The sequence below is a fragment of the Scyliorhinus torazame genome, chromosome 19 (genome assembly GCF_047496885.1).
Source record: "Scyliorhinus torazame isolate Kashiwa2021f chromosome 19, sScyTor2.1, whole genome shotgun sequence".
NCBI classification, from domain to species: domain Eukaryota; kingdom Metazoa; phylum Chordata; class Chondrichthyes; order Carcharhiniformes; family Scyliorhinidae; genus Scyliorhinus; species Scyliorhinus torazame.
The window spans coordinates 56,092,701-56,119,671 of NC_092725.1; the positions used below are offsets into that span (position 1 = coordinate 56,092,701).

The 26,971-nt window shown below is 50.5% G+C and overlaps 1 protein-coding gene across 3 annotated transcripts in view; it reads left to right on the plus strand.

Annotated features, from left to right (window-relative positions):
- Positions 1 to 330: 330 nt before the first annotated feature.
- pnpla8 (patatin-like phospholipase domain containing 8) overlaps positions 331 to 26,971 on the plus strand; it is a 111,521-nt gene continuing 84,880 nt past the window's right edge. The window contains exons 1-3 of one of the 3 annotated variants that reach the window (XM_072484313.1): positions 360 to 484; positions 6,193 to 6,375; positions 24,084 to 25,310. In XM_072484313.1, the coding sequence (XP_072340414.1) occupies positions 24,489 to 25,310 (822 nt within the window). In that variant the 5' untranslated portion in view covers positions 360 to 484; positions 6,193 to 6,375; positions 24,084 to 24,488. Of the gene's footprint in view, positions 485 to 6,192; positions 6,376 to 24,083; positions 25,311 to 26,971 lie in introns of all 3 variants that reach the window. The other 2 variants (XM_072484312.1, XM_072484314.1) reach the window with 2 other exon arrangements.

The following is a 26,971-nucleotide window of genomic DNA, read 5'->3' on the forward strand; positions in this document are numbered from 1 at the left end:
TTCACCTTTCCCTCACCAGTAAAACGAGAAGGGGCGGGTGTTATTCCCTTGCTTTCCCTGAGTATTATTTTGAACACAGTCAGAAGTCTTACAACACCAGGTTAAAGTCCAACAGGTTTGTTTCGATATAACTGGTGTTGTAAGACTTCTTAATGTGCTCACCCCAGTCCAACGCCGGCATCTGCACATCATTATTATTTTGAATGCAGTGTCCCCCACACCTCTGACCGCCAGTTACCCCGGCGCTGACGTCACAGGCAGCCGCTGGGCAGATCAGCCTCACCTCCCGCTGTCTGATTGGAGGGAGCCTGCCGCACGCAGCCAATGGGGAGGGCTGGGGCAGTGATTGACAGGGACAGGCCCAGTCCCCGGGGTGTCGCAGGCTGGGTGTCGGTGCGAGGGGACAGGCTGCGCTCTCGGATGGTAGAGTCTCGGCCGTCTCCGCCAGGGGCGGTCACCATGTCTGAAGCAGCTCGACGGCCGGGTAAGCTTCTGTCCCTATTCGGTTCTCGCTCGGTGGCTTCGCCCCGCAGGTCCGGCCTCGCTGCCCGCCAGGAGCTGGGCCTGCCGGGGTCCCCTCCCCCTGGCCGTGCCCCCCCCCCCCCCCCCGGCAGTGCCCTTAGCCCCCTCCCTGGTCGCTACCTGCATCTCGTTTTTGCTTGTGGCTGGTGAGACCACGTCTCGAGTCTGTGTGCAGTTCTTCACTCCTTAATAACAGCTTCAGAAGCTGTTTAGAGGAGCTGATCCCTGGATGAAGGGGTGATCATAGGAAAAATGGCTGGCCCTGTGCCCATTGGACTTTAGAAGAATTGAGAAGTGGCGTTATTGAAACATATAAGGAAGGTCCTGCGGGGATTTGGTAATGTGGATGCTTGCATGTAGGAGAGGCGAGAACCTGGGGGCGCAGTTTCCCATTTAAGACCGAGCTGATGTGATTTTTTGCCGTGAGTCTTTGGAAATCTCTGTTGCCTGACTCTGTAGAATTACTGCGGCATGGTAGCATAGTGGTTAGTACTGCTGCTTCACAGCGCCAGGGTCCCGGGTTTGATTCCTGGCTTGGGTCACTGTCTGTGCGGAGTTTGCGTGTTCTCCCTTTATCTGTGTGGGCTTCTTCCAGCTGATCCGATTTCCTCCCGCAAGTCCTGAAAGACATGCTTGTTAAGTAATTTGGACATTCTGAATTCTCCCTCAGTGTACCTGAACAGGTGCCCCTAGTGTCCAAAATTGCCCTTAGTGTTGGGTGGGGTTACTGGGTTATGGGGATAGGGCGGAGGTGTTGACCTTGGGTAGGATGCTCTTTCCAAGAGCCGGTGCAGACTCGATGGGCCGAATGGCCTCCTTCTGCACTGTAAATTCTATGTAAGTGTGTCTTGTTCGTATGGTTCAGCTAACTTATTGAATATATTTCTCAGGAATTTGGGGAAATATATTTTGCTTTCTATAAGTTTTTGAAGTTGCTATTATTTTGGTATCATGCTTAAGTATACGGATGTTGTAAGCATATCTAGTAACATTGGGGAGCTAGTTTATGTGAATAATTGCAGCCTTCCATGTGACTGTATTTGGATGTACCATATGTTTCCCATGTTTTCTTGCACACACCTTTATTGTTTATGTGCAATGTATTGGAAACTGATTTTTTTTTTTGTAGTTTGCGCTGTAATATCGGCAAGGCGTCTCCTTACTGAAGAAGACTGAATCTGTGGCAAGAGCTGAAGATGTTGGCTTCGGTCTTCCTAATGTTTAACTTGCAGGAATAACTTAAAACTAGATGTTAGGGAAGCAGTCTGAAATTGGCGAGGCCTTGGGGATTAAGAGAGGTGGTGGTGAGGTGGAGCATCAGAATATGCTGAAGTTTAATGTGTCTGTAGATGGTATATAGATGGACATGAGTCAGAGGTAAATGATAGATCCTAGAATGGGGAGTGCGTTAATTAATATGATAAGGGAATGCAATGAAACCAGTCACATTGTGAATTTGTTCTGCCTGATACAGTAGCATGGTGTAAAGCTTTTCAATTTATTTGACTAATATTGTAGTACAAGCACTCATTTGCTGTTTTGAACATTTTCTTTCATATTCACAAGGAGTTAATGCCCTCTTGTGAATGTCAGAACTTATTCTATTTTAAATGATTTCCAATTTCAATTCCATTAATGATGCAAGTAGTTTCAAGATTGATCTCCCCGAAATGTCAGTATTTTGGTTGGCTTTATAAACAAATTGAGCTTTGTTCCCACTTTTCAATTATTGTAGCTTTTATGATAGCATTGTTTATGTACTAACATTAGATAAAACATAGATTTCAATTGCTCATACACTACCCACTAGGCGATCAAAACAAGTGTTATCTGAGCTATCCAACATAAGTTCATAGGTTGCCTTTTATTCTTTTAAAAAATACTTTAATGAAGATTTGTGCAGTTTCTACAGAGTTTACAGGAGGAAATCATATATTTCCATAGGAATAATCCCTCCCCGTCCCCTCCACGGTTTAGGGTGTTCCCCTGGGTCTTGATTTGCCATGCCTGTTCACACGGTTTTGCTTGTTTAGTTGTCGGCACCGGCAGAACCCTTGGTCGTGCAACTGGCTCTGCTAGTTTGCAGGTTAAGATGAACGTTTCCGCTGGGGGGTTGGTGCCCCTCCCCGGACCGGGTTGGTTTGGCTTGAGCCGGCCCCCATTCTGACCTGGGACTCTTTGTCCCAAAGTAGGGTCCTATCTCTGTGGCTTTGTTCTCGACCCCCCCCCCCCCCCCCCATTTTCTATCCCAACTGTTTCCATTCCTCCTCCCCTCTCCCTACTGTTGTGGGCGAGACGTTTTCAGAACCCCAAAATGTATCATGCAGTTCAACCGACCTCCCCCTTTAATGCTATTGTTGCTTTTCCGAGCACACGGCTTGTTCTCCAGGTGTGGGATTACAATTATGGACATGTGGGTTTTTAAACACAAAACAATGTTTATTCCATGAACTCAATCTCTTAAATAAACATTGGCTCTCTTAACACCCCTTACTTCAAAGATAACCCCGAAAATATTACAACACTAAATAATCCTTCAAAATGTTCCTTCAAACTTCCAAGAGACTTAACACCTTTAAACAGAAACACATCAGGTTAAAGACTTTACTATTATGAGTTTATATCACCCAAATGATCCAGAGATAGTCTTTCATGGCAGAGATCACAGCAGATCCAGCTCACTGCAAACGCAGACACACACCCATGCTCTTTTCAGACTCAAACTAAACTGCAAAATGGCTGATCAAAAGCCCAGCTCCACCCACACTCTGACATCACTGCATTTCTTAAAGGTACATTGCTTAAACATCCATTTCTTAAAGGTACCCTCGCATGCCACTACCCCCCCACCCTTTCTTATCTCCCTCTTCCTATTCTTTGGTGTCCTACTGGCCTCTGTGTGCCCCCCTCCCCTCATTCTATTGGTTTCAAACAGATCTTGGAATAAGTTGGTGAATGGCTTCCATGTCCTGTGAAAGCCCTCTTCCGACCCTCAGATGGTGAATTTTAGTTTTTTCAGGTGGAGAAATTACGACAGGTCAGCTAGCTAGTCTGCAGCTTTGGGTGGTGCTGCTGATCGCCATCCGAGCAGGATTCTTCAGCATGCGATTAAGGATGTAAGGGTGTCGGCCTCCCTTACCATAAATAGTTTTGGCTGGTCTGATATCCCGAAGACTGCCACTTTCTGGCTTGGCTCCACCCTCACCCCCACTACCTTGGAAATTGATTCAAAGAAGGCTATCCAGAACCTGACCAGTCTCAGGCATGCCCAGAACATGTGGATGTGGCCGTGCCTCCCTGGCACCATTCACACGTCCTTCACCTCTGAGATGAATCTGCTCATTTGGGTTCTGGTTAGGTATGCTCTGTGCACCACTTTCAGTTGCATGAAACTTAGCCTTGCGCATGTGGAGGTGGAGTTGGCCCTGTTCAGTGCTTCGCTCCAGAGCCCTCAACCTATTTCAATCCCTAGATCTTTCTCCCTGATTTCCCATGTCTTGTCCAGTGGGGGACATGCCCCTTCTAGCAATCGTCCGTAGAGGTCCCCGCACCCAAATTGCCCGCATCCAATTTAGTGAGCCCAATGCAAATTTCACTATCTGGGGATTCAATATGCCGATGACTGGACACAGATCCACAAGTAAAACCTGACCGGCCTGGCGGAGGAACTAAAAATGGACCTGCAGAGGTGTGACACACTCCCACTCTGCCCAGCAGGGAGAGTGCAGACAATCAAGATGAACGTGCTGCCCAGGGCCCTCTTCCTGTTCAGATCCATATTGAGCTAGGCTACTGCAGAACTGCGTACCAGAGGTGGTCAGAGGACCAGGCAGGCTTTGTCAAGGGTAGACAGCTCATTGTGAACATCAGACGACTGCTGAATGTGGTAATGCCCGCTCTCCAGTGGGGAACATGCCCCTTCTAGCAATCGTCCGTAGAGGTCCCCGCACTCAAATTGCCCGCCTCCAATAGTTCCTCTAACATTGAAAGTCTCGGCATCCGTGGGTATGATGCCGTCTCCTTATGGAGGAAGTTCTTTACCTGTAGGTGTCGAAGTTCGTTCCCGTTGGGTAGCTGTAGTTTTTCTGTCAGTTCCTCTAACATCGCCAGTCTGTCCTCCATGTAGAAGTCCCTGTCAGCATCCCCCTGTCCTGTCTGCACCTCTTTAAAGGTGGCGTCCAACCTGTGGTTGCTGCAGATGGGGCTCATAATGGACGCTTCGGTCAGACAGAAGTGTGACAAGGGCTCAGAGGGTCATCCCTGTGCAGGTGCTCTCCTTCATCCTCACCCATTCTGTTTTGGGTTCTTTCACCCATCCACTGGGCAGAGTGGGAGTGTGTCACACCTCTGCAGGTCCATTTTTATTTCCTCCGCCAGGCCGGTCAGGTATTACTTGTGGATCTGTGTCCAGTCATGGGCAATTTGAATCCCCAGATAGTGGAATTTGCATTGGGCTCACTAAAATGGCAGTTCCTCCAGCTCTGTCCCTTCCCCTTTTGGGTTCACCGGGAAGGCTTCATTCTTGCTCAGGTTGAGTTTGGAGCCCTGCGAGGCTCCAAACTCTCTCAGGAGCTTCATCGTCCCTTCCATGCTGCTTTACAGGTCCGAGATGTAGGGGAGCGGGTTATCCACATAGAGTGAGACTCTGTCTACTCTCCAGATTCCCTTCCAGTTTTTTTGCCTGAGGGCGATTGTTAGCGGCTCAATTACCAGGGTGATTAGGATCGGGAGAGCGGGCATCCTTGACTTTTGCCTCTATGCAGCTGGAAGTATTACGATCTGGTGGTGTTCGTCCGTATGCTCAGAATGGGGGGATTTGTACATAAGTTTCACCCAGGAGGTGAACCCTGTCCTCAGCCCAAACCATTTGTGTACCTCAAGCGGTACTTCCATTCAATTCTGTGAAAGGCCTTTTCTGCGTCCAAGCGATGATCACATCTGGTGCTCTCTCCCCGGATGGGGTCATTACCATCTTCAGCAGTCGTCTGATGTTCACCGTGAGCTGTCTACCCTTGACAAATCCTGCCTGGTCCTCTGACCACCTCTGGTACGCAGTTCTGCAGTAGCCTAGCCAGGATTTTTGCGAGTATTTTCACATCTACATTAGCAGCGAAATGGGTCTGTAGGATCCACATTCAGTGGTGTCTTTGCCTTTCTTGGGACCATTTATTCTTTCTGGGATATGGACATCACTGGCCAGTCCATCATTTGGTGCCCATCCCTAATTGTCTTTGACCACCTCCTTGAACCACTGCAGTTCATGTAGTGTAGGTGCTCCCAACAGTGCTGGTAGGGATGGAGCACCAGAATTTTGACCCAGTGACAGCGAAAGAATGATATTGTTCCAAGTCAGGATGGTGGTGAGGTTCCCATGTATTTGCTGCCCTTGTCCTTCTAGGTGGTAGTTGTGGGTTTGGAAGGTGCTGTCGAAGGTGTCCTGGTGAGTTGCTGCAGTGCATTTTGTCGCTGGTATACACTGCTGCCACTGTTTGTTAATGGTGGAGCGAGTGAATCTTTCAGATGATGAATGGGATGCCAATCAATTGGGCTGCTTTGTCCCAGATGGTGTAGAGCTCCTTGAGTGTTTGGAGCTGCATTCGTTCAGGCAAGTAGAGATATCTTCTGATTCCCATTTCCCCTGAATTCTGCCATGATTCCCACTGATTTCAGTTTTGCCAGGGCTCCGTAATGCTACACTTCGCCAAATGCTGCCTTGATGTCGAAGACAGTCACACCCATCTCACCTCTGGATTTCAGCTCTTTTGTCCATGTTTGGAACAAGGCTATAATGTGGTCAGGAGCCAAATAGCCCTTGCGGAGCCCAAACTAAGTCGGTGAGCAGGCCATTGCTGAGTAAGTACTGCTTTCTAGCATTGTTTTTTTTTTTGCAGGAAACATTTTATTGAGGCAATTATAATTTTAACACTTAACATATTAACATTTAAATAACAGAACAGTTCGATACGCGCACAAACCCCACAGTGACAAACCCAACTTCCACTCTTTCCCCCCCCCCCCCCCCCATCCCTAACTCCTGGCTACCCATATATTGGATTCCCTGCCATTATTCACCACTTCCATGCCCCCCCCCCCCCCCCCCCCCCGCCTTCTGCTGGCGGTCAGTTTTCCTTAAAGAAATCGATGAATGACAGTCACCTCCGAGTGAACCCCTGTATTGAACCCCTTAAGGCGAACTTAATCTTCTCTAGCCTGAGAAACGCTGCCATGTCGCTGACCTACACTCCCAACTTTGGAGGCTCCGAGTCCCTCTGTCCCAGCAAAATCTTTCTCTGGGCCACCAGGGAGGCAAAGGCACCTCTGGCCTCGGAGTCATGACATCTGCGAATCCCTGCCAAAAGCCCCTCCGCTTCGGACACGTCCAAAACATATGTACATGATTTGCCGGACTTCCCCCGCACCTCCCACACCTGTCCTCCACCTCCTCAAAAAACCTACTCATCTGGGCCACAATCATATGAGCCCTATGGACCACTTTGAACTGGATCAGGCTAAGCCTGGCACATTACGAAGATGCATTGATTCTTTTCAGGGCCTTCTCCGATAGCCCAACATCCACCCCCCCCCCCGCCCCCCCAACACGTCTTCCCACCCTCTTCACCTCCCCAATTGGGACTCCTTCCCACTCCATCAATTCCTTATATATTTCTGAGACCCTCCCCTCCCCAACTTTATAGCATTGTTTTTTTTAAAAAATTGTTTTTATTAAAGCTTCTTTCAACCAGAATTTTTACATAACAGAAAAATAAACGAAAAATATTTACTGTTATCATTATACAAAACGAAAATACACGTTATATCGACAGTCCCCCCCCCCCACCCCGGTTGCTGCTACTGCTGACACTTTACCGCTCCCCTAGAAAGTCAAGAAAAGGTTGCCACCGCCGGGAGAACCCCATCAAGGACCCTCTCAAGGTGAACTTTATTCGCTCCAGGCTGAGAAACCCCGCCATGTCACCAACCCAGGTCTCCACGCTCGGGGATTTCGAGTCCCTCCACATTAACAAGATCCGTGTCTGGACTACCAGGGAGACAAAGGACAACACCTCGGCCTCTTTCGCTTCCTGCACGCCTGGATCCTCCGACACCCCAAAGATCGCTATTGTTGGACTCGACTTCACCCGTGTGTCCAAACTCCTGGACATAGCCCTCGCAAACCCCTGCCAGAATTCTTTAAGCGCCGGGCATGCCCAAAACATATGGACATGGTTCGTTGGACTCCCTGCACATCTCGCGCACCTGTCCTCTACCCAAAAAAACTTGCTCATTCTCGCCATCGTCATGTGAGCCACTGCACCACCCTGAACTGAATTAAACTGAGCCTGGCACATGATGTGGACGAATTCACCCTGCCCAGGGCATCAGCCCACAGGCCCTCCTCTAGCACATCCTCCCACTTGCCCTTCAGCTCCTCCACTAAGGCTTCCTCCGCCTCCTGCAGCTCCTGATATATGTCTTACACCCTCCCCTCTCCTACCCAGATGCCAGGCACTACCCTGTCCTGTATCCTTCGAGGGGGCAGCAGCGGAAATGTCCCCACCTGTTTTTTGAGAAAGTCCCGCACCTGGAGGTATCTGAAAGCATTTCCCGGGGGCAGGCCGAACTTCTCCAGCTTCTCCATGCTAGGGAAAGTCCCATCTATAAACAGGTCTCCCATCCTTCTAATGCCTGCCCTATAGCATCCTTGAAACCCCCCGTTTTCCCGGAACAAATCTATGATTGTTCCTTATTGGGGTCCAAACTGAGGTCCCCTCCTTCCTGTACCTCCTCCGCTGACCCCAGACCCTCAGTGCCGCCGTCACCACCGGGCTTGTGGTGTATCGTGCCGGCGAGAATGGCAGCGGTGCCGTTACTAGTGCCCCTAGGCTGGTGCCTTTCCATGACGCCGCCTCCAGCTGCCCCCATGCCGACCCCTCCTCCATTACCCATTTCTTAATCATGGCCACATTAGCCGCCCAATAGTAGCTACAGCAGCCCCCCACCCGGCTACGCTCCCAAGAATAGCCTTTTGACTCGCGGGGTTTTATTTGCCGACACAAATCTCGTGATAATCCTGATCACCCGCTTGAAAAAGGATTTGGGGATGAAAATGGGAAGGCACTGAAAAACGAACAGGAAGCTGGGAAGAACCGCCATCTTCACAGTCTGCACTCTTCCCGTCAGGGAAAGCGGGAGCACGTCCCACCTTTTAAAGTCTCCCTCCACCTGCTCTACAAGCCGAGATAAGTTGAGCCTGTGTAGGGCATCCCAGTTCCTAGCCACCTGTATACCTAAATAACGAAAGCTCCTCTCCACTATCTTGAGCGGGAGCTCCCCCAGTCTCTCCTCCTGACCCCTAGCGTGGATTACAAACAGCTCACTTTTACCCACGTTCAACTTGTACCCCGAGAAGCTCCTAAAGTCCCCAGGATCTGCATGACCTCCCCCATCCCCTCTACCGGGTCCGAAATATACAACAGCAGGTCATCCGCATAGAGGGAAACCCGGTGCTCTCTCCCCCTCCCCTCCCCGATCAGCCCCCTCCAGTTCCTTGAAGTCCTAAACCCTATGGCCAACGGCTCAATTGCCAGGGCAAATAGTAACGGGGACAGGGGGCACCCCTGCCTCGTCCCTCGGTGCAACCTGAAATACTCCGACCTCAGCCGGTTCGTGGACACTCTCGCCGTATACGAGGGCCTGATACAATAGCTTGACCCACCCTATATTTTTAAAAAAAAATATATATTTTATTCAAATTTTTCGGTCAAACAAAGACAGTACAAAGTTTTCCCCTTTTGCAACTTTAAAACAATATAAATAATGATAATGACCATTTTAAAAAGAATAAATAATATATTAACTAAACGGCAACTGCCAGCAACAAAAATAAAAACTAGCCAATATCCAAAATAATAAAGTCACAAAAACCAATATAAATAACTCATATACAAACACCTGTACAAAACCCCTGAGGGCCCAGATGGGCCCTCTCCTCCCCCCTGGGTTGCTGCTGCTACCTTTCCCATTTCCCTTATCGTTCTGCGAGATAGTCGAGGAACGGTTGCCACCGCCTGGTGAACCCTTGAGCCGAACCTCTTAATGTGTATTTTATCCGCTCCAATTTTATAAACCCCACCATGTCGTTTATCCAGGCCTCCACGCCTGGGGGTTTAGCTTCTTTCCACATAAGTAATATCCTTCGCCGGGCTACTAGGGACGCAAAGGCTAAAACATCAGCCTCTCTCGCCTCCTGCACTCCCGGCTCATCCGCAACCTCAAATATCGCCAACCCCCAGCCTGGCTCGACCCGGACCCCCACCACCCTTGAAAGCACATTCGCCACCCCCACCCAGAACCCATGCAGTACCGGGCATGACCAAAACATGTGGGTGTGGTTCGCTGGGCTTCCCGCGCATCTCCCGCACCTATCCTCCACTCCAAAAAATCTACTTAACCTTGCTCCAGTCATGTGCGCCCTATGTAGAACCTTGAATTGTATCAGGCTGAGCCTGGCGCATAAGGACGAAGAGTTTACCCTACTTAAGGCATCTGCCCACAGCCCCTCCTCAATCTCTTCCCCTAGCTCCTCTTCCCATTTTCCCTTCAGCTCCTCCACCATCGTCTCCCCCTCGTCTCTCATTTCTCTGTATATATCTGACACCCTACCATCCCCCACCCATGCCCCCAAAATCACTCTGTCCTGAATCTCTTGCGCCGGGAGCCGCGGAAATTCCCTCACCTGTTGCCTCGCAAAAGACCTCAGTTGCATATATCGAAATGCATTCACCAGTGGCAACCCATATTTTTCTGTCAGCGCTCCCAGACTCGCAAACGTCCCACCTAGGAACAAATCCTTCAATTTCACAATCCCTGCTCTCTGCCAAGCTTTAAATCCCCCATCTATCTTCCCCGGGACGAACCTGTGGTTGTTCCTTATCGGGGACCTCACCGAGGCACCCGTCACTCCCTTATGCCGTCTCCACTGCCCCCAAATTTTCAGCGTTGCCACCACCACCGGACTTGTGGTGTATTTCTTCGGGGAGAACGGTAAAGGCGCCGTCGCTAACGCTTTTAGGCTGGTTCCCCTACAGGACGCCATCTCTAGTCTTTTCCATGCCGCTCCCTCCCCTTCCCCCATCCACTTGCATACCATTGATATGTTGGCAGCCCAATAATAGTCACTTAAACTCAGCAGTGCCAGTCCCCCCTATCCCTACTACGCTGCAGGAACCCCCTCTTCACTCTTGGGGTCTTCCCAGCCCACACAAAACTCATAATGCTCTTATCCACTTTCTTGAAAAAGGCCTTTGTAATCATCACAGGGAGGCACTGGAACACAAAAAGAAACCGCGGAAGGACCACCATTTTCACCGCCTGCACCCTACCCGCCAGTGACCGGGACACCATGTCCCATCTCCTGAAGTCCTCTTCCATCTGCTCCACCAATCTTACTAAATTAAGCTTATGCAAGGTTCCCCAGTTCCTGGCCATCTGGATCCCTAGGTACCGAAAATCCCTTGTTACTCTCCTCAACGGCAAATCATCTATTCCCCTGCCCTGTTCCCCAGGGTGCATCACAAACAGCTCACTCTTCCCCATATTCAATTTATATCCTGAAAATTCCCCAAACTCCCTGAGTGTCTGCATTATCTCGGGCATCCCCTCCACTGGGTCCGCGACATACAACAACAAATCATCCACGTATAGTGACACCCGGTGCTCTTCTCCTCCCCTAAGTACTCCCCTCCACTTCCTAGAGCCCCTCAGCAGTATGGCCAATGGCTCAATTGCCAATGCAAACAGTAATGGGGACAGAGGACATCCCTGTCTTGTCCCTCTGTATAAGACGGAAGTGGTCAGATCTCTGCCTATTTGTAATCACACTTGCCACCGGGGCCCTGTATAGAAGCTGAACCCATCCAATAAACCCCTCTCCAAATCCATATCTCCTCAACACTTCCCACAGGTAATCCCACTCCACTCTATCAAATGCTTTCTCTGCGTCCATCGCCACCACTATCTCCGCCTCCCCCTCCGGCGGGGGCATCATCATCACACCCAGCAGCCTCCATATGTTAGTGTTCAATTGTCTCCCCTTAACAAACCCCGTTTGATCCTCGTGAACCACCCCCGGGACACAATCCTCCATCCTCGTCGCCATCACCTTGGCCAAAAGCTTGGCATCTACATTCAGGAGGGAAATAGGCCTGTAAGACCCGCACTGCAGCGGGTCTTTGTCCCTTTTAAGAGCAGCGATAATGTCGCCTCCGACATCGTCGGGGGCAACGTCCCCCTTTCCCTGGCCTCATTAAAGGTTCTCGTCAGAAGCGGGGCCAGCAGGTCCATGTATTTCCTATAAAATTCCACCGGGAACCCATCCGGTCCCGGGGCCTTCCCTGCCTGCATGCTCCCAATCCCTTTTACCACCTCGATCTGTGCTCCCAGTCCTGTCCCCTCCTGCTCCTCAACCGTCGGGAATTCCAACTGGTCTAGGAAGTGCATCATTCCCTCCTTCCCTTCCGGGGGCTGAGCCTTATACAGCCTCTCATAAAATGCCTTAAACACCCCGTTCACCCTCTCCGCTCCCCGTTCCATCTCACCCTCCTCGTCCCTAACCCCTCCAATCTCCCTCGCCGCCCCCCTCTTCCTCAGTTGTTGGGCCAGTAACCGGCTCGCCTTCTCTCCATACACATACTGCACTCCCTGTGCCTTCCTCCATTGTGCCTCCGTCTTGCCCGTGGTCAACAAATCAAATTCCGTGTGCAACCTTCGTCTTTCCCTGTATAGTCCTTCATCCAGAGCCACCGCATACTGCCTATCCACCCTCAAAATTTCTCTCAACGATCTCTCCCTCTCTTTGCTCTCTTGTTTCCCCTTATGGGCCCTTATGGAAATCAGTTCCCCTCTGACCACCGCCTTCAGTGCTTCCCAGACCACTCCCACCTGAACCTCTCCGTCATCATTAATCTCCAGATACCTTTCGATACATCTCCTTACCCTTACACACACACACCCTCGTCCGCCAACAGTCCCATATCTAATCTCCACAGTGGGTGCTGTTCCTTTTCCTCTCCTACTTCCAGATCTACCCAATGTGGGGCATGGTCCGAAATGGCTATAGCCGAGTACTCCGTCCCGGCCACCTTCGGGATCAGCGCCCTTCCCAGGACAAAGAAGTCTATCCGAGAATACACCTTGTGGACATGGGAGAAGAAGGAGAACTCTTTACTCCTAGGCCTAGTAAATCTCCAGGGATCCACTCCTCCCATCTGCTCCATGAAGTCCTTAAGCACCTTGGCCGCTGCCGGCCTCCTCCCGGTCCTAGACCTGGCGGTCCAGCCCTGGATCCAGCACCGTGTTGAAGTCTCCCCCCATTACCAACTTTCCCGCCTCCAGGTCCGGGATACGCCCCAGCATACGCTTCATGAAGTTGGCATCATCCCAGTTCGGGGCATATACGTTCACCAGAACCACCGCCTCACCTTGCAATCTGCCACTCACCATCACGTATCTACCCCCACTGTCCGCCACTATGGTCCACGCCTCAAACAATACCTGTTTCCCCACTAATATTGCCACCCCTCTATTTTTCGCATCCAAGCCCGAGTGAAATACCTGTCCCACCCATCCTTTTCGTAATCTGACCTGATCCGCCAGTTTCAGATGCGTCTCCTGCAGCATGACCACATCTGCCTTTAATTTCTTTAGGTGCGCAAGTACCCTTGCCCTCTTAATCGGCCCATTCAGCCCTCTCACGTTCCACGTGATCAACCGGGTTGGGGGGCTCTTTACCCCCCCCTCGCCGACTAGCCATCCCCTTTTTTAGACCAGCTCCTCACCCGGTTCCCACGCACCCACTTGTCCCCCCAACGGTGTCCTCCCGACCATCCCATCCCGTATCAGCTCCCCATTCCCCTTAACAGCAGCAACCCAGTTAACCCCCCCCCCGCTAGATCCCCCTCTAGCGTGATTGCTCCCCCCATGTTGCTTCCAGAAGTCAGCAAAATCTGGCTGACCTCGGCTTCCCCCGTTTTTCCTCAGCCTCCCATTGTGTAAGGCCCCCTCCTTCCTGCGCCCCCTTTTCCCGCCACAATTACCATAGCGCGGGAGCAAAGCCCGCGCTTCCCACTCAGCCCCGCCCCTAATGGCGCAGCTCCCTCTCTCCTTCCCCCTCTCCTTCCCCTTCTCCTTCCCCACCGGCGCCCACAGTTCACCATACCCCCCCCCCCATCGATTGGAAAGAGAAAATTCCCCCCCCCCTTCTGATTCCCAGTCCCATGCAATCACACCACTACTTTATTACAAAAGTTCTTTCTCTCTCCAGTCTAGTCCAGCTTCTCCTCTTCAATGAATGTCCACGCCTCTTCTGCCGTCTCGAAGTAGTGGTGTTTCCCTTGATGTGTAACCCACAGTCTCGCCGGCTGCAACATACCAAATTTAACTTTCGTTCTATGGAGCACCGCCTTGGCCCGATTGAAACTTGCCCTCCTTCTCGCCACCTCCGCACTCCAATCCTGGTCATCGCGGATCACCGCGTTCTCCCACCTGCCGCTCCGTGTCTTTTTCGCCCACCTCAGGACCATCTCCCTGTCTTTAGGGCGGTGAAACCTCACCACTATAGCTCGAGGTATTTCTCCCGCCTTCGGTCTTCTCGCAAGGACTCGATATGCTCCCTCCACTTCCAAGGGGCCCGTCGGGGCCTCCGGACCCATTAAGGAATGAAGCATCGTGCTCACATATGCCCCGACGTCCGCTCCCTCTGCACCTTCGGGAAGACCCAAAACTCTTAGGTTCTTCCTCCTCGAGCTATTTTCCAGGGCTTCCAGCCTCTCCATACACCTCTTATGCAGTGCCTCGTGTGTCTCTGTCTTCACCACCAGGCCCTGTATTTCGTCCTCATTTTCGGCAGCCTTTGCCTTCACGCCACGAAGCTCCAATTCTTGGGTCTTCTGCGCCTCCTTTAGCCCCTCAATCGCCTGCAGCATCGGGGCCAGCACCTCCTTCTTTAGCTCCTCAACACATCGCCGAAGGAACTCTTGTTGTTCCGGGCCCCATACCAAACGGCCTCCCTCCGCCGCCATCTTGCTTCGTGCTTCCCTTCCTTGCCGCTGCTCCAGAGGATCCTCTGCAATCCGGCCACTATTATCTCCTTTCTCCATGTACATCCGGGGGGGATTCCCTTCTGTTTCACCGCTCAATGGGTTTAGCCGTCAAAAATTGCCGTTGGGGCTCCCAATAAGAGCCCAAAAGTCCATTCAAACGGGAGGTGCCGAAACGTGCGACCTAGCTGGTCATCGCCGGACCCGGAAGTCCTCGACCCACCCTATACTTGATAGCATTGTTGACGATACTTTCCACCACTTTGCTAATGATTGTGAATAGACTGATTGAAATTCTTTGGGTTGAATTTTTCCTGCTTTTTGTGGGCACCGTGTACCCGGGAGACTTTCCATATTACTGGCTCTTTCTATATTACTGGCTAGATGCCCGTGTTGTAGCTCCACTGGAACAGTTTAGCTAGGGGCGCAGCAAGCTCTGGAGCACAAGTCTTCAGTCCCATTGCTGGAATGTTGTCCGGGCCTACAGCCTTTACAGTATCCAGTGCCTTCAGTTGTTTCTTGATATCACGACGAGTGAATTGAATTGTCTGAAGACATCTTGATGCTGGAGACCTCTGGAGGAGGCCGAGATGGATCATCCACATGACAGTTTTGACTGAAGATTATTGCAAATACTTTGATCTTTTCTTTTGCACTGGTGTGCTGGGCTCTTCCTTCATTTGGGCTGCAAGGTAGCAAAGTGGTTAGCACAGTTGCTTCACAGCTCCAAAGTCCCAGGTTCGATTCCCGGCTTGGGTCACTGTCTGTGCGGAATCTGCACGTTCTCCCCGTGTCTACGTGGGTTTCCTCCAGGTGCTCCAGTTTCCTCTCTCAGTCCAAAGATGTGCAGGTTAGGTGGATGGCCATGCTAAATTGCCCTTGGGTTAGGTGGAGTTGTTGGGTTACCGGGATGGGGTGGACGTGTGGGCTAAGTGGGTGCTCTTCCCAAGAGCCAGTGCAGACCTGATAGGCCGAATGGCCTCCTTCTGCACTGTAAATTCTAAAATTCTTGATTCATTGAGGATAGGAATATTGATCTCTGTTCCCCTCAACTCAACAGGATTTCTATGTCTGATTGCACATTTTGAGAAGTGTGGTACCAGACTTGTCATTGACACCTGTTGTGGTCAGGTAACTCTGTCTGATCACTCATGGTGGGGAGGGCCATTGTTTGGCAGTGGTTTCTGATGGTGACTGATGCTCGTCTAACCAAGCAGTGAAAAGAGGGGAAATTAACATTGGGCAGAGGGGTAAAGGTTTTCAAGCTTTTAACTGCAGACCTCTTGCCTCCAGAATCCTTACTTATCATTCAAAGTCTCTTTGCTATTTCCCTGTCTTGGCCATAATACATGAACAAAACATGCTGGAAATGGTCAGTCCATATCTGAAACACCAATTTGCATTTGGGCCTGTCACCAATGGGCATTTCAAATTGTACTGTTTGTTGACCTGCTCTGCAATACCAGTATTTTCTGTTCTCATTTTGTTTGGATTTCTATCGTTTGCAGTTTTTCTTCTGTACCATGCTTCTGTTGTCATCATTCCATTTAGCATCCGGGATATGGAAAGCAATATTCATGATCTCAAAGCAAATGGGAAAAGGCCACAGACTGGTATCATAGAACATAGAACATAGAAAAATACAGCACAGAACAGGCCCTTCGGCCCACGATGTTGTGCCGAACCTTTGTCCTAGATTAATCATAGATTATCATTGAATTTACAGTGCAGAAGGAGGCCATTCGGCCCATCGAGTCTGCACCGGCTCTTGGAAAGAGCACCCTACCCATAGTCAACGTATTGATATGCTTAAATCATTATGATGCTCTCATTTTGTCACCAAGCACTTTGCTGCTCTCTTGACAAACAAGTCTTAGTCTCAGAATTTATAATTGGACAGTAGTCTGAATTTGAGTCGAGGTAATAAATAGAAATTTTGTACGTCAGCATATATTGATGGAAGTCTTACTGGCAGTGTTGATTGCTTACGTTTTGGGCTCATTATTATGGTACATGTGGCAAGGTTAAACTTTGAATATGGAGAAGTCAGTTTTTCTATATTAATTCTGCAAGTTGCTGTTGTTAATTTATAACATAAAAGGAATATAATTTCAGCGGAGTTATTTAGAGTAGTTGGAACTTTAAAACAAAGTGTATTGGCTCTCAACCTGTGATGATTCTGGTTCAAGGAGTGCATGCAAGATTGTTAGAGTACTTACAAACTGGTGGGAATGGGCACTTAAAACAAAACCTTTCTCAACTATGCCATCATCAGACAACTGGTAAACATCATCAACGTGCTCCCATTCTTTACTGACCAATTATCAACTAATGCTTGTTCTTTGTAATTGTACATTGAATTATAGTAGCACCACTTCAATTTCAGCCCCACTTGACCGGAAGTTGCAACACAATTGAAATTAATAAATAATTCTTAGAAAACAACCAAAGTCTTTGGTCCTTGGCTGTCCAATCGCTACAGTCAACAGGTTTGTATTGATCAAAACAATTCATTTTATCCATAACAACTATAATTGAATATGCAACAAATGCAACAGGTTAACTGTTATCGAATTCCTACTCCACTATATACATTATATATATATATATATATGTACCACACATGTAAGACAGACAAACAAACCGTGGGGAAAAGAAGATTTTAAAAAATAATAATGAAAGTGAAAAGATAAGAGTCTTTGTTTCAGATGGCTGTTCTCTAGCACACCTTCCTTAAACCTAGGCTTTCAGTTTGAAATTTCTGCTTTCAGTCTGTAATGATTTTCATTGTAGATTCATTCAAGTCTCTGCATTTTCAGAAATACTGCAGCTACGCAGCCTTTCTGTAGAAAAGAGCGAGAGAGTGAGCATCTCTCCTTTCCTCTGAGTGTCTAAGACCCGATTGTGCTTTCCGCAGTTCTCTGAAAAACCATCTCACTCGGGTAGGATCCAATCACCACCTGTCGCAGGGCAGAATGTGGCCTTTTGGCCAATTCATTGCCCACCAGCCAGCCGATTGAACCTCGTCTCTCTGATCTCTTGGATGCCAAAAAGTCTGAGTTCTGCTGTCCGAAGGCTAGCACAATGTACTCTTTATTTCTGTAACTTTTGAGTTCCTCACTTCATCTGCTGGAGTTAAAAATATATGTCCATTGTACATTTATGACCCTTACAACATACAAAAAAAAAATCACCAGTCGTCCTCCGCCTGTAAGACATACTTGGCTTTTGTAACTATACCATGTGTTGAGCGTTTGGGAGGGGGAGGTGGATATTCACTGATGCTGGGAGGGAAACCGATGGCCAGCCACCATTTCCAGCTTAACATACCAGCAAGTAGGACACACTCTACACTGTTATTGTGATTTCAGTGGCATGCAGCTGAGTTGGCTGGACGGCTGGCTTGTGATGCGGAGCGGTGCCGAGAGTGTGGGTTCAATTCCCATACCGTCTGAGGTTATTCAAGAAGGCCGCACCTTCTCAACCTTGCCCCTTGCCTGAGGTGTGGTGAACCTCAGGTTAAATCACCACTCGTCAGCTCTCAAAGGGGAGAGCAGCCTATGGTCCTGGAACTGTGGCAACATATAAAATCTTTTTCGCCAGTACACACCAGTACACTAAGTTGGTCTAAAAATAGTATTGAAATGACTTCCGGTTGTGGCTATGCGGAGCTAAGCCGCACATTTCGGCGGCTCCCGCTAGAACGGACTTTTGGGCTCTCAAGAGGAGCCCCAACGGCAATTTTTCGACAACTTCCCTTGAGGGAAGGTGAGAACAAGGTCCCCCTTCCATGGTATATGGAGAGGACCAGAGGTGGAGCGGTCAAAAAAACGGTTTTGGAGCAGCGAAAGAAGCGAGGGAGAAAAAACAAGATGGTGGAGGGCGGAGATCGAGCGGAATGGGGGCCGGAGCAGCAGGAGTTTCTAAGGCGCTGCGTGGACGAGCTTAAGAAAGAGGTGCTGGCGCCACTGCTGACGGCGATCGAGGGGCTAAAGGAGACCCAGAAGGCCCACTGGGTATAGATCCGGGAGGTGCGGGAAAAAGCCGCAGAGAACGAGGGGCCTGGCGGTGAAGATGGAGGCGCACGAGGCGCTGCACAAGAGGTGGGCGGAAAGATTTGAAGACCTGGAGAACAGGTTGAGGAGGAAGAATCTTCGGATTCTGGGTCTCCCTGAAGGGGTGGAGGGGGCCGATGCCGGGGCATATGTGAGCACGATGCTCAATTCGCTGATGGGTGCGGAGGCCTCTCCGAGTCCCCTGGAGCTAGATGGGGCTCATTGGGTCCTGGCGAGGAGACCCAAGGCCAACGAGCCACCAAGGGCGGTAGTGGTGAGGTTTCATCGTTTCGTGGACAGAGAGTGTGTCTTGAGATGGGCCAAGAAGGAGCGGAGCAGCAGGTGGGAGAATACAGTGATCCGAATCTATCAGCACTGGAGTATGGAGGTGGCGAAGAAGAGAGCTGGTTTTAATCGGGCCAAGGCGGTGCTGCATAGGAAGGGGGTGAGATTCGGAATGCTGCAGCCAGCGGGATTGTGGGTCACATTTCAGGATCAACACCACTACTTTGAAACGCCTGAAGGGGCTTGGACCTTTATACAAACTGAAAAGTTGGACTCAAACTGAGGGTCTGTGGTTGTGGGGGGATGTCGGTTGTATACAGGGTTTTAACTATGCGAAGGGAATGTTCCATGGGTTGGGCGATGGATGGGGAAAGAGATCTGATGGGGAGACCGAGAGAATATGGGCGCCGGTGCTGGAGGGAGGGGAGGCCCGGGGATGGGAGAATTGGGATAAGGCCGCAACAGGAGCTGCGCCAAAGGGGCTGGCTCAGGAAAGCACGGGCTTTTTCCCGCGCTAGGGAGGGACGGAGGGGGGGGGGGATGGAGGAGCGCACACTGATTGCTGGGGAGGAGGAGGAGGGGGGATTTCCACATGGGGGGGGGGGGGGTCAATGGGATGGCGGGGGAGGCCGGGGTCAGCAGGAGTCAGCTGATTATGGGAGTGTCATGGGGGGAGCAAAAGAGCTAGATAAGGATCTAGCGGGGGGAGGGTGGAGGGGGGAAATAGGGTTGCTGCTGCATTGGCCGAGGGGGAACTGGAAACAGAAGAGGTGGTCGGGGCGGGGGTCCCCCGTCTGGGGGACTAGAGGGTGCAGGAGGTGCGGGCACGGGACTGGCCTAGAAAAGGAGATGGCTAGTCGGGGGGATGGGGTGGGGGGGGAAGCCCCCCAATCTGGCTGATAACGTGGAATGTGAGGGGTCTGAATGGGCGGTTAAGAGGGCCCGAATGTTCGCGCACTTAAAGGGACTGAAGGCAGACGTGGTCATGCTTCAGGAGACACATTTGAAGGTGGCAGACCAAGTCAGGTTAAGAAATGGATGGGTAGGACAGGTATTCCATTCGGGGCTGGATGCGAAGAATAGAGGGGTGGCAATACTGGTGGGGAAGCAGGTGTCTTTTGAGGCCAAGAATATAGTAGTGGACAATGGAGGTCGGTACGTGATGGTGAGCGGTAGGCTGCAGAGGGCGTGGGTGGTATTGGTAAACGTATACGCCCCGAACTGGGACGATGCTGGATTTATGAAGCGTATGTTGGGGCGCATTCCGGACCTGGAGGTAGGAAGCTTGATAATGGGGGGGGATTTCAACACGATGCTGGACCCAGCATTAGATCGTTTCAGATCTAGGACGGGGAAGAGGCCGGCTGCGGCCAAGGTGCTTTTAGGGGGTTTATGGACCAGATGGGGGGAGTAGATCCGTGGAGGTTTGCTAGGCCCCTGGCCAGGGAATTTTCTTTTTTTTCCCACGTACACAAAGCCTACTCCCGGATAGATTTTTTTGTTTTGAGCAGGGCGCTGATCCCGAAAGTGGAGGGAACGGAGTATTCGGCCATAGCCATCTCAGATCACGCCCCGCACTGGGTGGAGCTGGAATTGGGAGAGGAGCGGGACCAACGCCCGCTGTGGCGTCTGGATGTGGGATTACTGGCAGATGAGGTGGTGTGCGGGAGGGTACGGGGGTGCATTGAAAGGTATTTGGAGGCCAACGACAATGGGGAGGTGCAGGTGGGGGTAGTATGGGAGGCGCTGAATGTGGTGGTCAGGGGAGAGTTAATCTCCATCAGGGCTCACAGGGAGAAGAGAGAGGGCAGGGAAAGGTTAGTGGGGGAGATCCTAAGGTTGGACAGGAGATATGCAGAGGCCCCTGAAGAGGGACTACTTAGGGAGAGGCGAAGTCTCCAGAGGAATTCGACCTGTTGACCACAGGGAAGGCAGAGGCACAGTGGAGGAAAGCACGAGGGGCGACGTACGAGTATGGGGAGAAGGCGAGCCGGATGCTGGCACATTAGCTCCGTAAGAGGATGGCAGCAAGGGAGATAGGTGGAATCAAGGATGGCAGGGGAACTATGGTGCGGAGTGCGGTGAAAGTAAATGAGGCATTTGAGGCCTTTTATGAGGAGCTGTACAGATCTCAGCCCCCAGCGGGGGAAGAGGGGATGCGACGATTTCTGGATCAACTGAGGTTCCCGAGGGTGGAGGAGCAGAAGGTGGCTGGTTTGGGGGCGCCAATTGGGTTGGAGGAGCTGATTAAAGGACTGGGGAGCATGCAGGCGGGGAAGGCCCCGGGACCAGATGGGTTCCCGGTTGAGTTTTACAGGAAGTATGCGGACCCTGTTAGCCCTGTTGCTGGTGAGGACTTTCAATGAGGCAAGGGAGGGGGGGGACCCTGCCCCCGACAATGTCCGGGGCGCTGATTTCTCTGATCCTGAAGCGGGACAAGGATCCACTGCAATGTGGGTCGTATAGGCCGATTTTGCTCCTTAATGTGGATGCTAAGTTGCTGGCAAAGATGCTGGCTACGAAGATTGAGGACTGTGTCCCGGGGGTGATTCACGAGGACCAGACGGGATTTGTAAAGGGCAGGCAGCTAAACACCAATGCGTGGAGGATCCTAAACGTGATTATGATGCCATCGGTGGAGGGAGAGGCGGAGATAGTGGCAGCTATGGACGCGGAGAAGGCCTTTGACCGAGTAGAGTGGGAGTATCTCTGGGAAGTGTTGCGAAGGTTTGGGTTTGGGGAGGGATTTATCAGTTGGGTTAAGCTCCTATATAGAGCCCCGGTGGCGAGTGTGGTTACAATCGGCGGAGGTCGGAGTATTTTTGACTATCGAGGGACGAGGCAGGGGTGCCCCCTGTCCCCCCTGTTGTTTGCATTAGCAATTGAGCCTTTGGCCATGGCATTAAGGGAGTCCAGGAAATGGAGGGGGGTGGTCCGAGGGGGAGAGGAGCATGGGTGTCGCTGTATGCGGACGACCTGTTGCTGTATGTGGCAGATCCAGTGGAGGGGATGGTGGAGGTCATGCAGATCCTAAGGGAGTTTGGGGACTTCTCGGGCTATAAGCTCAATGTAGGGAAAAGTGAGCTCTTCGTGGTGCATCCAGGGGACCAGGGAAGAGGGATTGACGACCTACCGTTGAGGAGGGCGGAAAGGAGCTTTCGGTACTTGGTGATCCAGGTAGCTAGGAGTTGGGGGGCCCTGCATAAACTTAATTTGACGCGGCTGGTGGAGCAGATGGAGGAGGACTTCAAACGATGGGATGTGTTGCCACTCTCGCTAGCGGGCAGGGTTCAGTCCGATTAAAATGATGGTCCTCCCGAGGTTTCTTTTTGTGTTCCAGTGCCTTCCTATTATGATTACCAAGGCCTTTTTTAAGCGGGTAGGTAGGAGCATCATGGGTTTTGTGTGGGCAAACAAGACCCCGAGGGTAAGGAGGGGGTTCCTGGAGCGTAGTAGGGACAGAGGAGGGCTGGTGTTGCCGAATGTGGGTGGCTACTATTGGGAAGCCAACGTGGCGATGATCCGTAAGTGGGTAATGGAGGGAGAGGGGGCGGCATGGAAGAGGTTGGAGATGGCGTCCTGCAAAGGAATAAGCCTGAGGGCGCTGGTGACGGCACTGCTGCCGCTCTCGCCGACAAGGTACACCACGAGTCCGGTGGTGGCGGCAACGCTAAGGATCTGGGGGCAGTGGAGACGACACGGGTGGGATGGGAGCCTCTGTGTGGTCCCCGATCAGAGATAACAATCGGTTTGTCCCAGGAAGGATGGATGGGGGGTTTCCGAGCTGGCATCAGGCAGGGATCAGAAGGATGGGGGACCTGTTTATAGATGGGAAGTTTGCGAGCCTAGGGGCGCTGGAGAAGAAGTTTGGGATAACCCCGGGAAATGAGTTCAGGTACATACAGGTGAGGGCGGCAGGTGAGGGAATTCCCATTGCTCCCGGCACAGGGGATTCAGGACAGGGCGATTTCGGGTGTATGGGTCGGAGAAGGCAAGGTTTCGGCGATATATCAGGAGATGAAAGAAGAGGAGACTTCGGTAGAGGAGCTGAAGGGCAAATGGGAGGAGGAGTTGGGGGAGGAGATTGAAGAGGGTCTGTGGGCTGATGCCCTGAGTAGGGTTAATTCCTCTTCTTCGTGTGCCAGGCTTAGCCTGATACAGTTTAAGGTTATTCACAGAGCGCATATGACAGGGGCGAGGCTGAGTAGGTTCTTTGAGGTGGAGGACAGATGTGGGAGGTGCTCAGGAAGCCAGGCGAATCACACCCATATGTTCTGGTCGTGCCCGGCACTGGATGGGTTCTGGAGGGGTTTCGCGAGGACTATGTCCAAGGTGGTGAAAGTCCAGGTCAAGCCAAATTGGGGGCTGGCACTATTTGGGGTGGCGGACCAGCCGGGAGTGCAGGAGGCGAAAGAGGCCGGCATTCTGGCCTTTGCGTCCCTGGTAGCCCGGCGGAGGATCTTGCTAGTATGGAAAGACGCGAAGCCCTCCAGTGTGGAAGCCTGGATAAATGACATGGCAGGGTTCATCAAGTTGGAGGGGATAAAGTTTGCTTTGAGAGGGTCTGCGCAGGGGTTCTACAGGTGGTGGCAACCGTTCCTAGACTATCTCGCGGAGCGCTCGAAGGAGGTTGGTCAGCAGCAGCAGCAACCCAGGGAGGGAAGGGGGGGGTCTCTTTCGGGGAGGGGTATATGGGTGGGCGGGGAAGAGGGTTTTCCTAGGGGCATTTGAAAAAGGAAAAACATAAACATATGGGAGAGTCAATATGTGCGGGGGGAACCCATTGTACAAGTTCTGTATTATGTTGGATTGATATGTTATGTATTGTTCTGTTCCATCTCTTTTTCTTTTCTGCTATGGGGGGGGGGTTTAATTGGTTGAAAATTTTTGTTGGAAAAACTTTGAATAAACATATTTATTTAAAAAAAAATAGTATTGAAATTAAAGTTCGCAAATTGTATTGCCTGTAACGGCATAAGCTGAAAGCAATAATGCATGTGATTCTTTCGGTAATTTAAATTTGTCCCAATAATAAAGAGAATTCGTACTTTGTTAAAGCTATTCTGTTGTTGCAAGCCCAGACTTATAAAAAAAAATTATGGTTATCCTTTGTTTTATTTTTCAGAAACCAAGAGGGAAACCAGGTGACCCATCAAGCAAAGGATTAATTATCAAGAGTCTTTGAAGCACTTCAGCCTCCTGTTATGTCTGAGTTTGAGTCTTGAAACTCTACCTGTATATTCCAAACAAGACCTTTCAGTTAAGTTTTCATCCAAGAGCACTGTGTACTTAAGAATTGCTGTGTCGATAGATAATTTCACTCAATATCGACCACTCTATAGAACCAGAAAACCATCCGTTCAGGAAGGCCCAAGCTATCCTCATGCACAGTCACTGAAAATGGACCCAAAGAGGAGCAGCACTTACTCGTGATCCAGCGAACTTGAGAAAGCACAGATTTCTTTTGTATGCCTGCATTGTGCAGCAAAGTACCTCCCCTCAAAAGAGAACAACACCCCTGAGGCATCGCATGTCGCGAATCAAGAGCACTTTAGACTCTGTGTCGAAAGCTGTCAGTAGCACACACACCGAGCTCATTGGAAAACTTGTACGATTGAAGCCCAGTCTAAGTATCGCGCCGAAAGTTTCAGAAACCCAGTTAGCGGTGACATGTGAAAGCTCAAGGAAAGGAACCACTTCTCAGCCTGATAAAGTCCAGGATAGTTCGAATCTGAACCAGCTAATAGAGAATACCGTCCACTCAGTTTCCACCTCGGCTGTTGGCTCAGAACCTGAAGATCAGTCTAAGGAACCATCCAGTAATAGTGCAATTGATAAAGAGAGCCTTTTCCATATCAGCTACATCACTACAAATTTTGGAGAAACATATAACTTTGTGGCAAACCATATCAACAGTTATTTTGGGAATGCAGGGCAAATGGACATAGGGAAGCAGGATAAATTACCCACTTGTGACCCTGGGGTTGGAACAAGTCCTACGTGGACAGCATCTTCGAACGTAAAAGTTATTAGAATTGATGAGCAAAAAATTAATGATTTAAATGCTTGCGCTGCTCGTACTGCTGCACCCGGAGAATCTCCTCCAACTTCATCCACAAAAAAGAGTTTTGCTAACTTACTTTCAAACCCAACAAACAGTGTCCAGGCTTTTGTGGATACCTGCTTTGGCAGTTTTGTTCCCAAGCTACGTATTGAAATGAAAGAGCATGTTGAAGTCAAGGGTAAAAAGCGGAAGGGTGTTAACGTAGGCAAAGATGTCGAGCAAGCTAGTGAAAAAGAAACCAAGCCGCTGGACGATAAAGCCAAGCATTTGAATCTTCAGCGAGAAAAGGTAACGCTGGGAAGTTGCTTTACTTCACCTGTGCAAAATGATCTATTTTCGCTTGGCGACATGGATGATGAAGAGTAAAGGTTGTCTTTGTTGTCATCAGTCCTTCTGTAATTTTTGTTTCCGGTTTACTTGGTGACCTTCATTAATGTTTAGAATTTTTAAATTAACATGACTTAAATTGTTAATTGGTTGTTTATGAGGTAGAGTATAAAGACTTCACTCTGTGACGTACTGATATTTTTGGTTAATCAGGTGCCTGAGGTACTTGACGGACAGGCACGCATGCACATGCACACTTGCTTTTGGCATGTGCACACACAGCCACACACACATGCCCATCACCTCAACTCCAAACAGAAACGTAGTCAATTTTTATATAAATTGACAAGTATGATTTTGAGCCTGGATGGACAAAAGATATTCAGAGCTTTGTTCAGTGGAAGGCATGCTCTGAGTTAGGAGGTTACAGGTTTGAGCTTCTTATCAAAGGCAAGAGCTTATCAGCTCCTTTATTACTCAAGTATAGTGACAGTGAGCACTGTATTGTTTTTTTTAATACACATTTTATGGAGATATTTCTGGTGTAGTAACAGGTGAACCCTAACAGTGACCCTCTCAAGGCGAACTTGATTTTCTCCAAACAGAGAAAGCTAGCCATGTCCGATAGCCAGGCCTCCGACTTCGGCGAGCTTTGAGTCCCTCCATGCTAATAGTATCTGTCTCCGGGCTACCAGGCAAGCAAAGGCCAGAACGTCTGCCTCTTTCTCCTCCTGGATTCCCAGATCTTCCGATACCCTGAAAATCACCATCTCTGGACGCCGCGCCGTCCTTGTTTTTAACACCGTGGACATGACGTCCACAAACCCCTGACAAAATCCCCTTAGCTTTGGACATGTCCAAAACATGTGGACATGGTTCACTGGTCCTCCCGCACATTTTGCGCACCTGTCCTCCATCCCAAAGAACCTGCTCATCCAGGCCACTGTCATGTGAGCCCGGTGAACAACCTTAAATTGTGTCAGGCTGAGCCTGGCACGTGTTGCGGACGTGTTGACTCTACTCAACGCGTCTGCCCATAGACCATCCTCTATCTCACCTCCCAGCTCCTCCTCCCACTTGCGCTTTAGCTCCTCGGTCTGCGTCTCCTCCGACCCCATAAGCTCCTTATAAATGTCCGAGACGCTCCCTTCTCCTACCCACCTTCTGGAAACTACCCTGTCCTGAATCCCCCTTAACGGTAGGAGCGGGAAGGTTGACACCTGTTTACGAAGGAAGTCCCGCACCTGCAGATACCTGAATTTGTTTCCGCTCGTCAGCCCAAATTGTTCCTCCAATGCCCTCATCCTCAGAAAGCTCCCCTCTATGAATATATCCCCCATCCTCTCAATCCCCCATCCTCTCAATCTCCGCTCTCCACCATAACCAGAACCTCACGTCCATACTCCCCGGGGCAAACCGGTGATTATCACAAATTGGGGCCAGACCGATGCTCCCACATGCCGCCTCCACTGACCCCAAACTCTCAGGGCCCCCACCACCACTGGACTGGTGGAGTACTGCGCCGGTGGGAACGGCAGAAGCGCAGTTACCAACGCCCACAAACTGGTGCCCTTACATGAAGCCGCCTCCATACGCACCCATGCCGACCCCTCCCCACCACC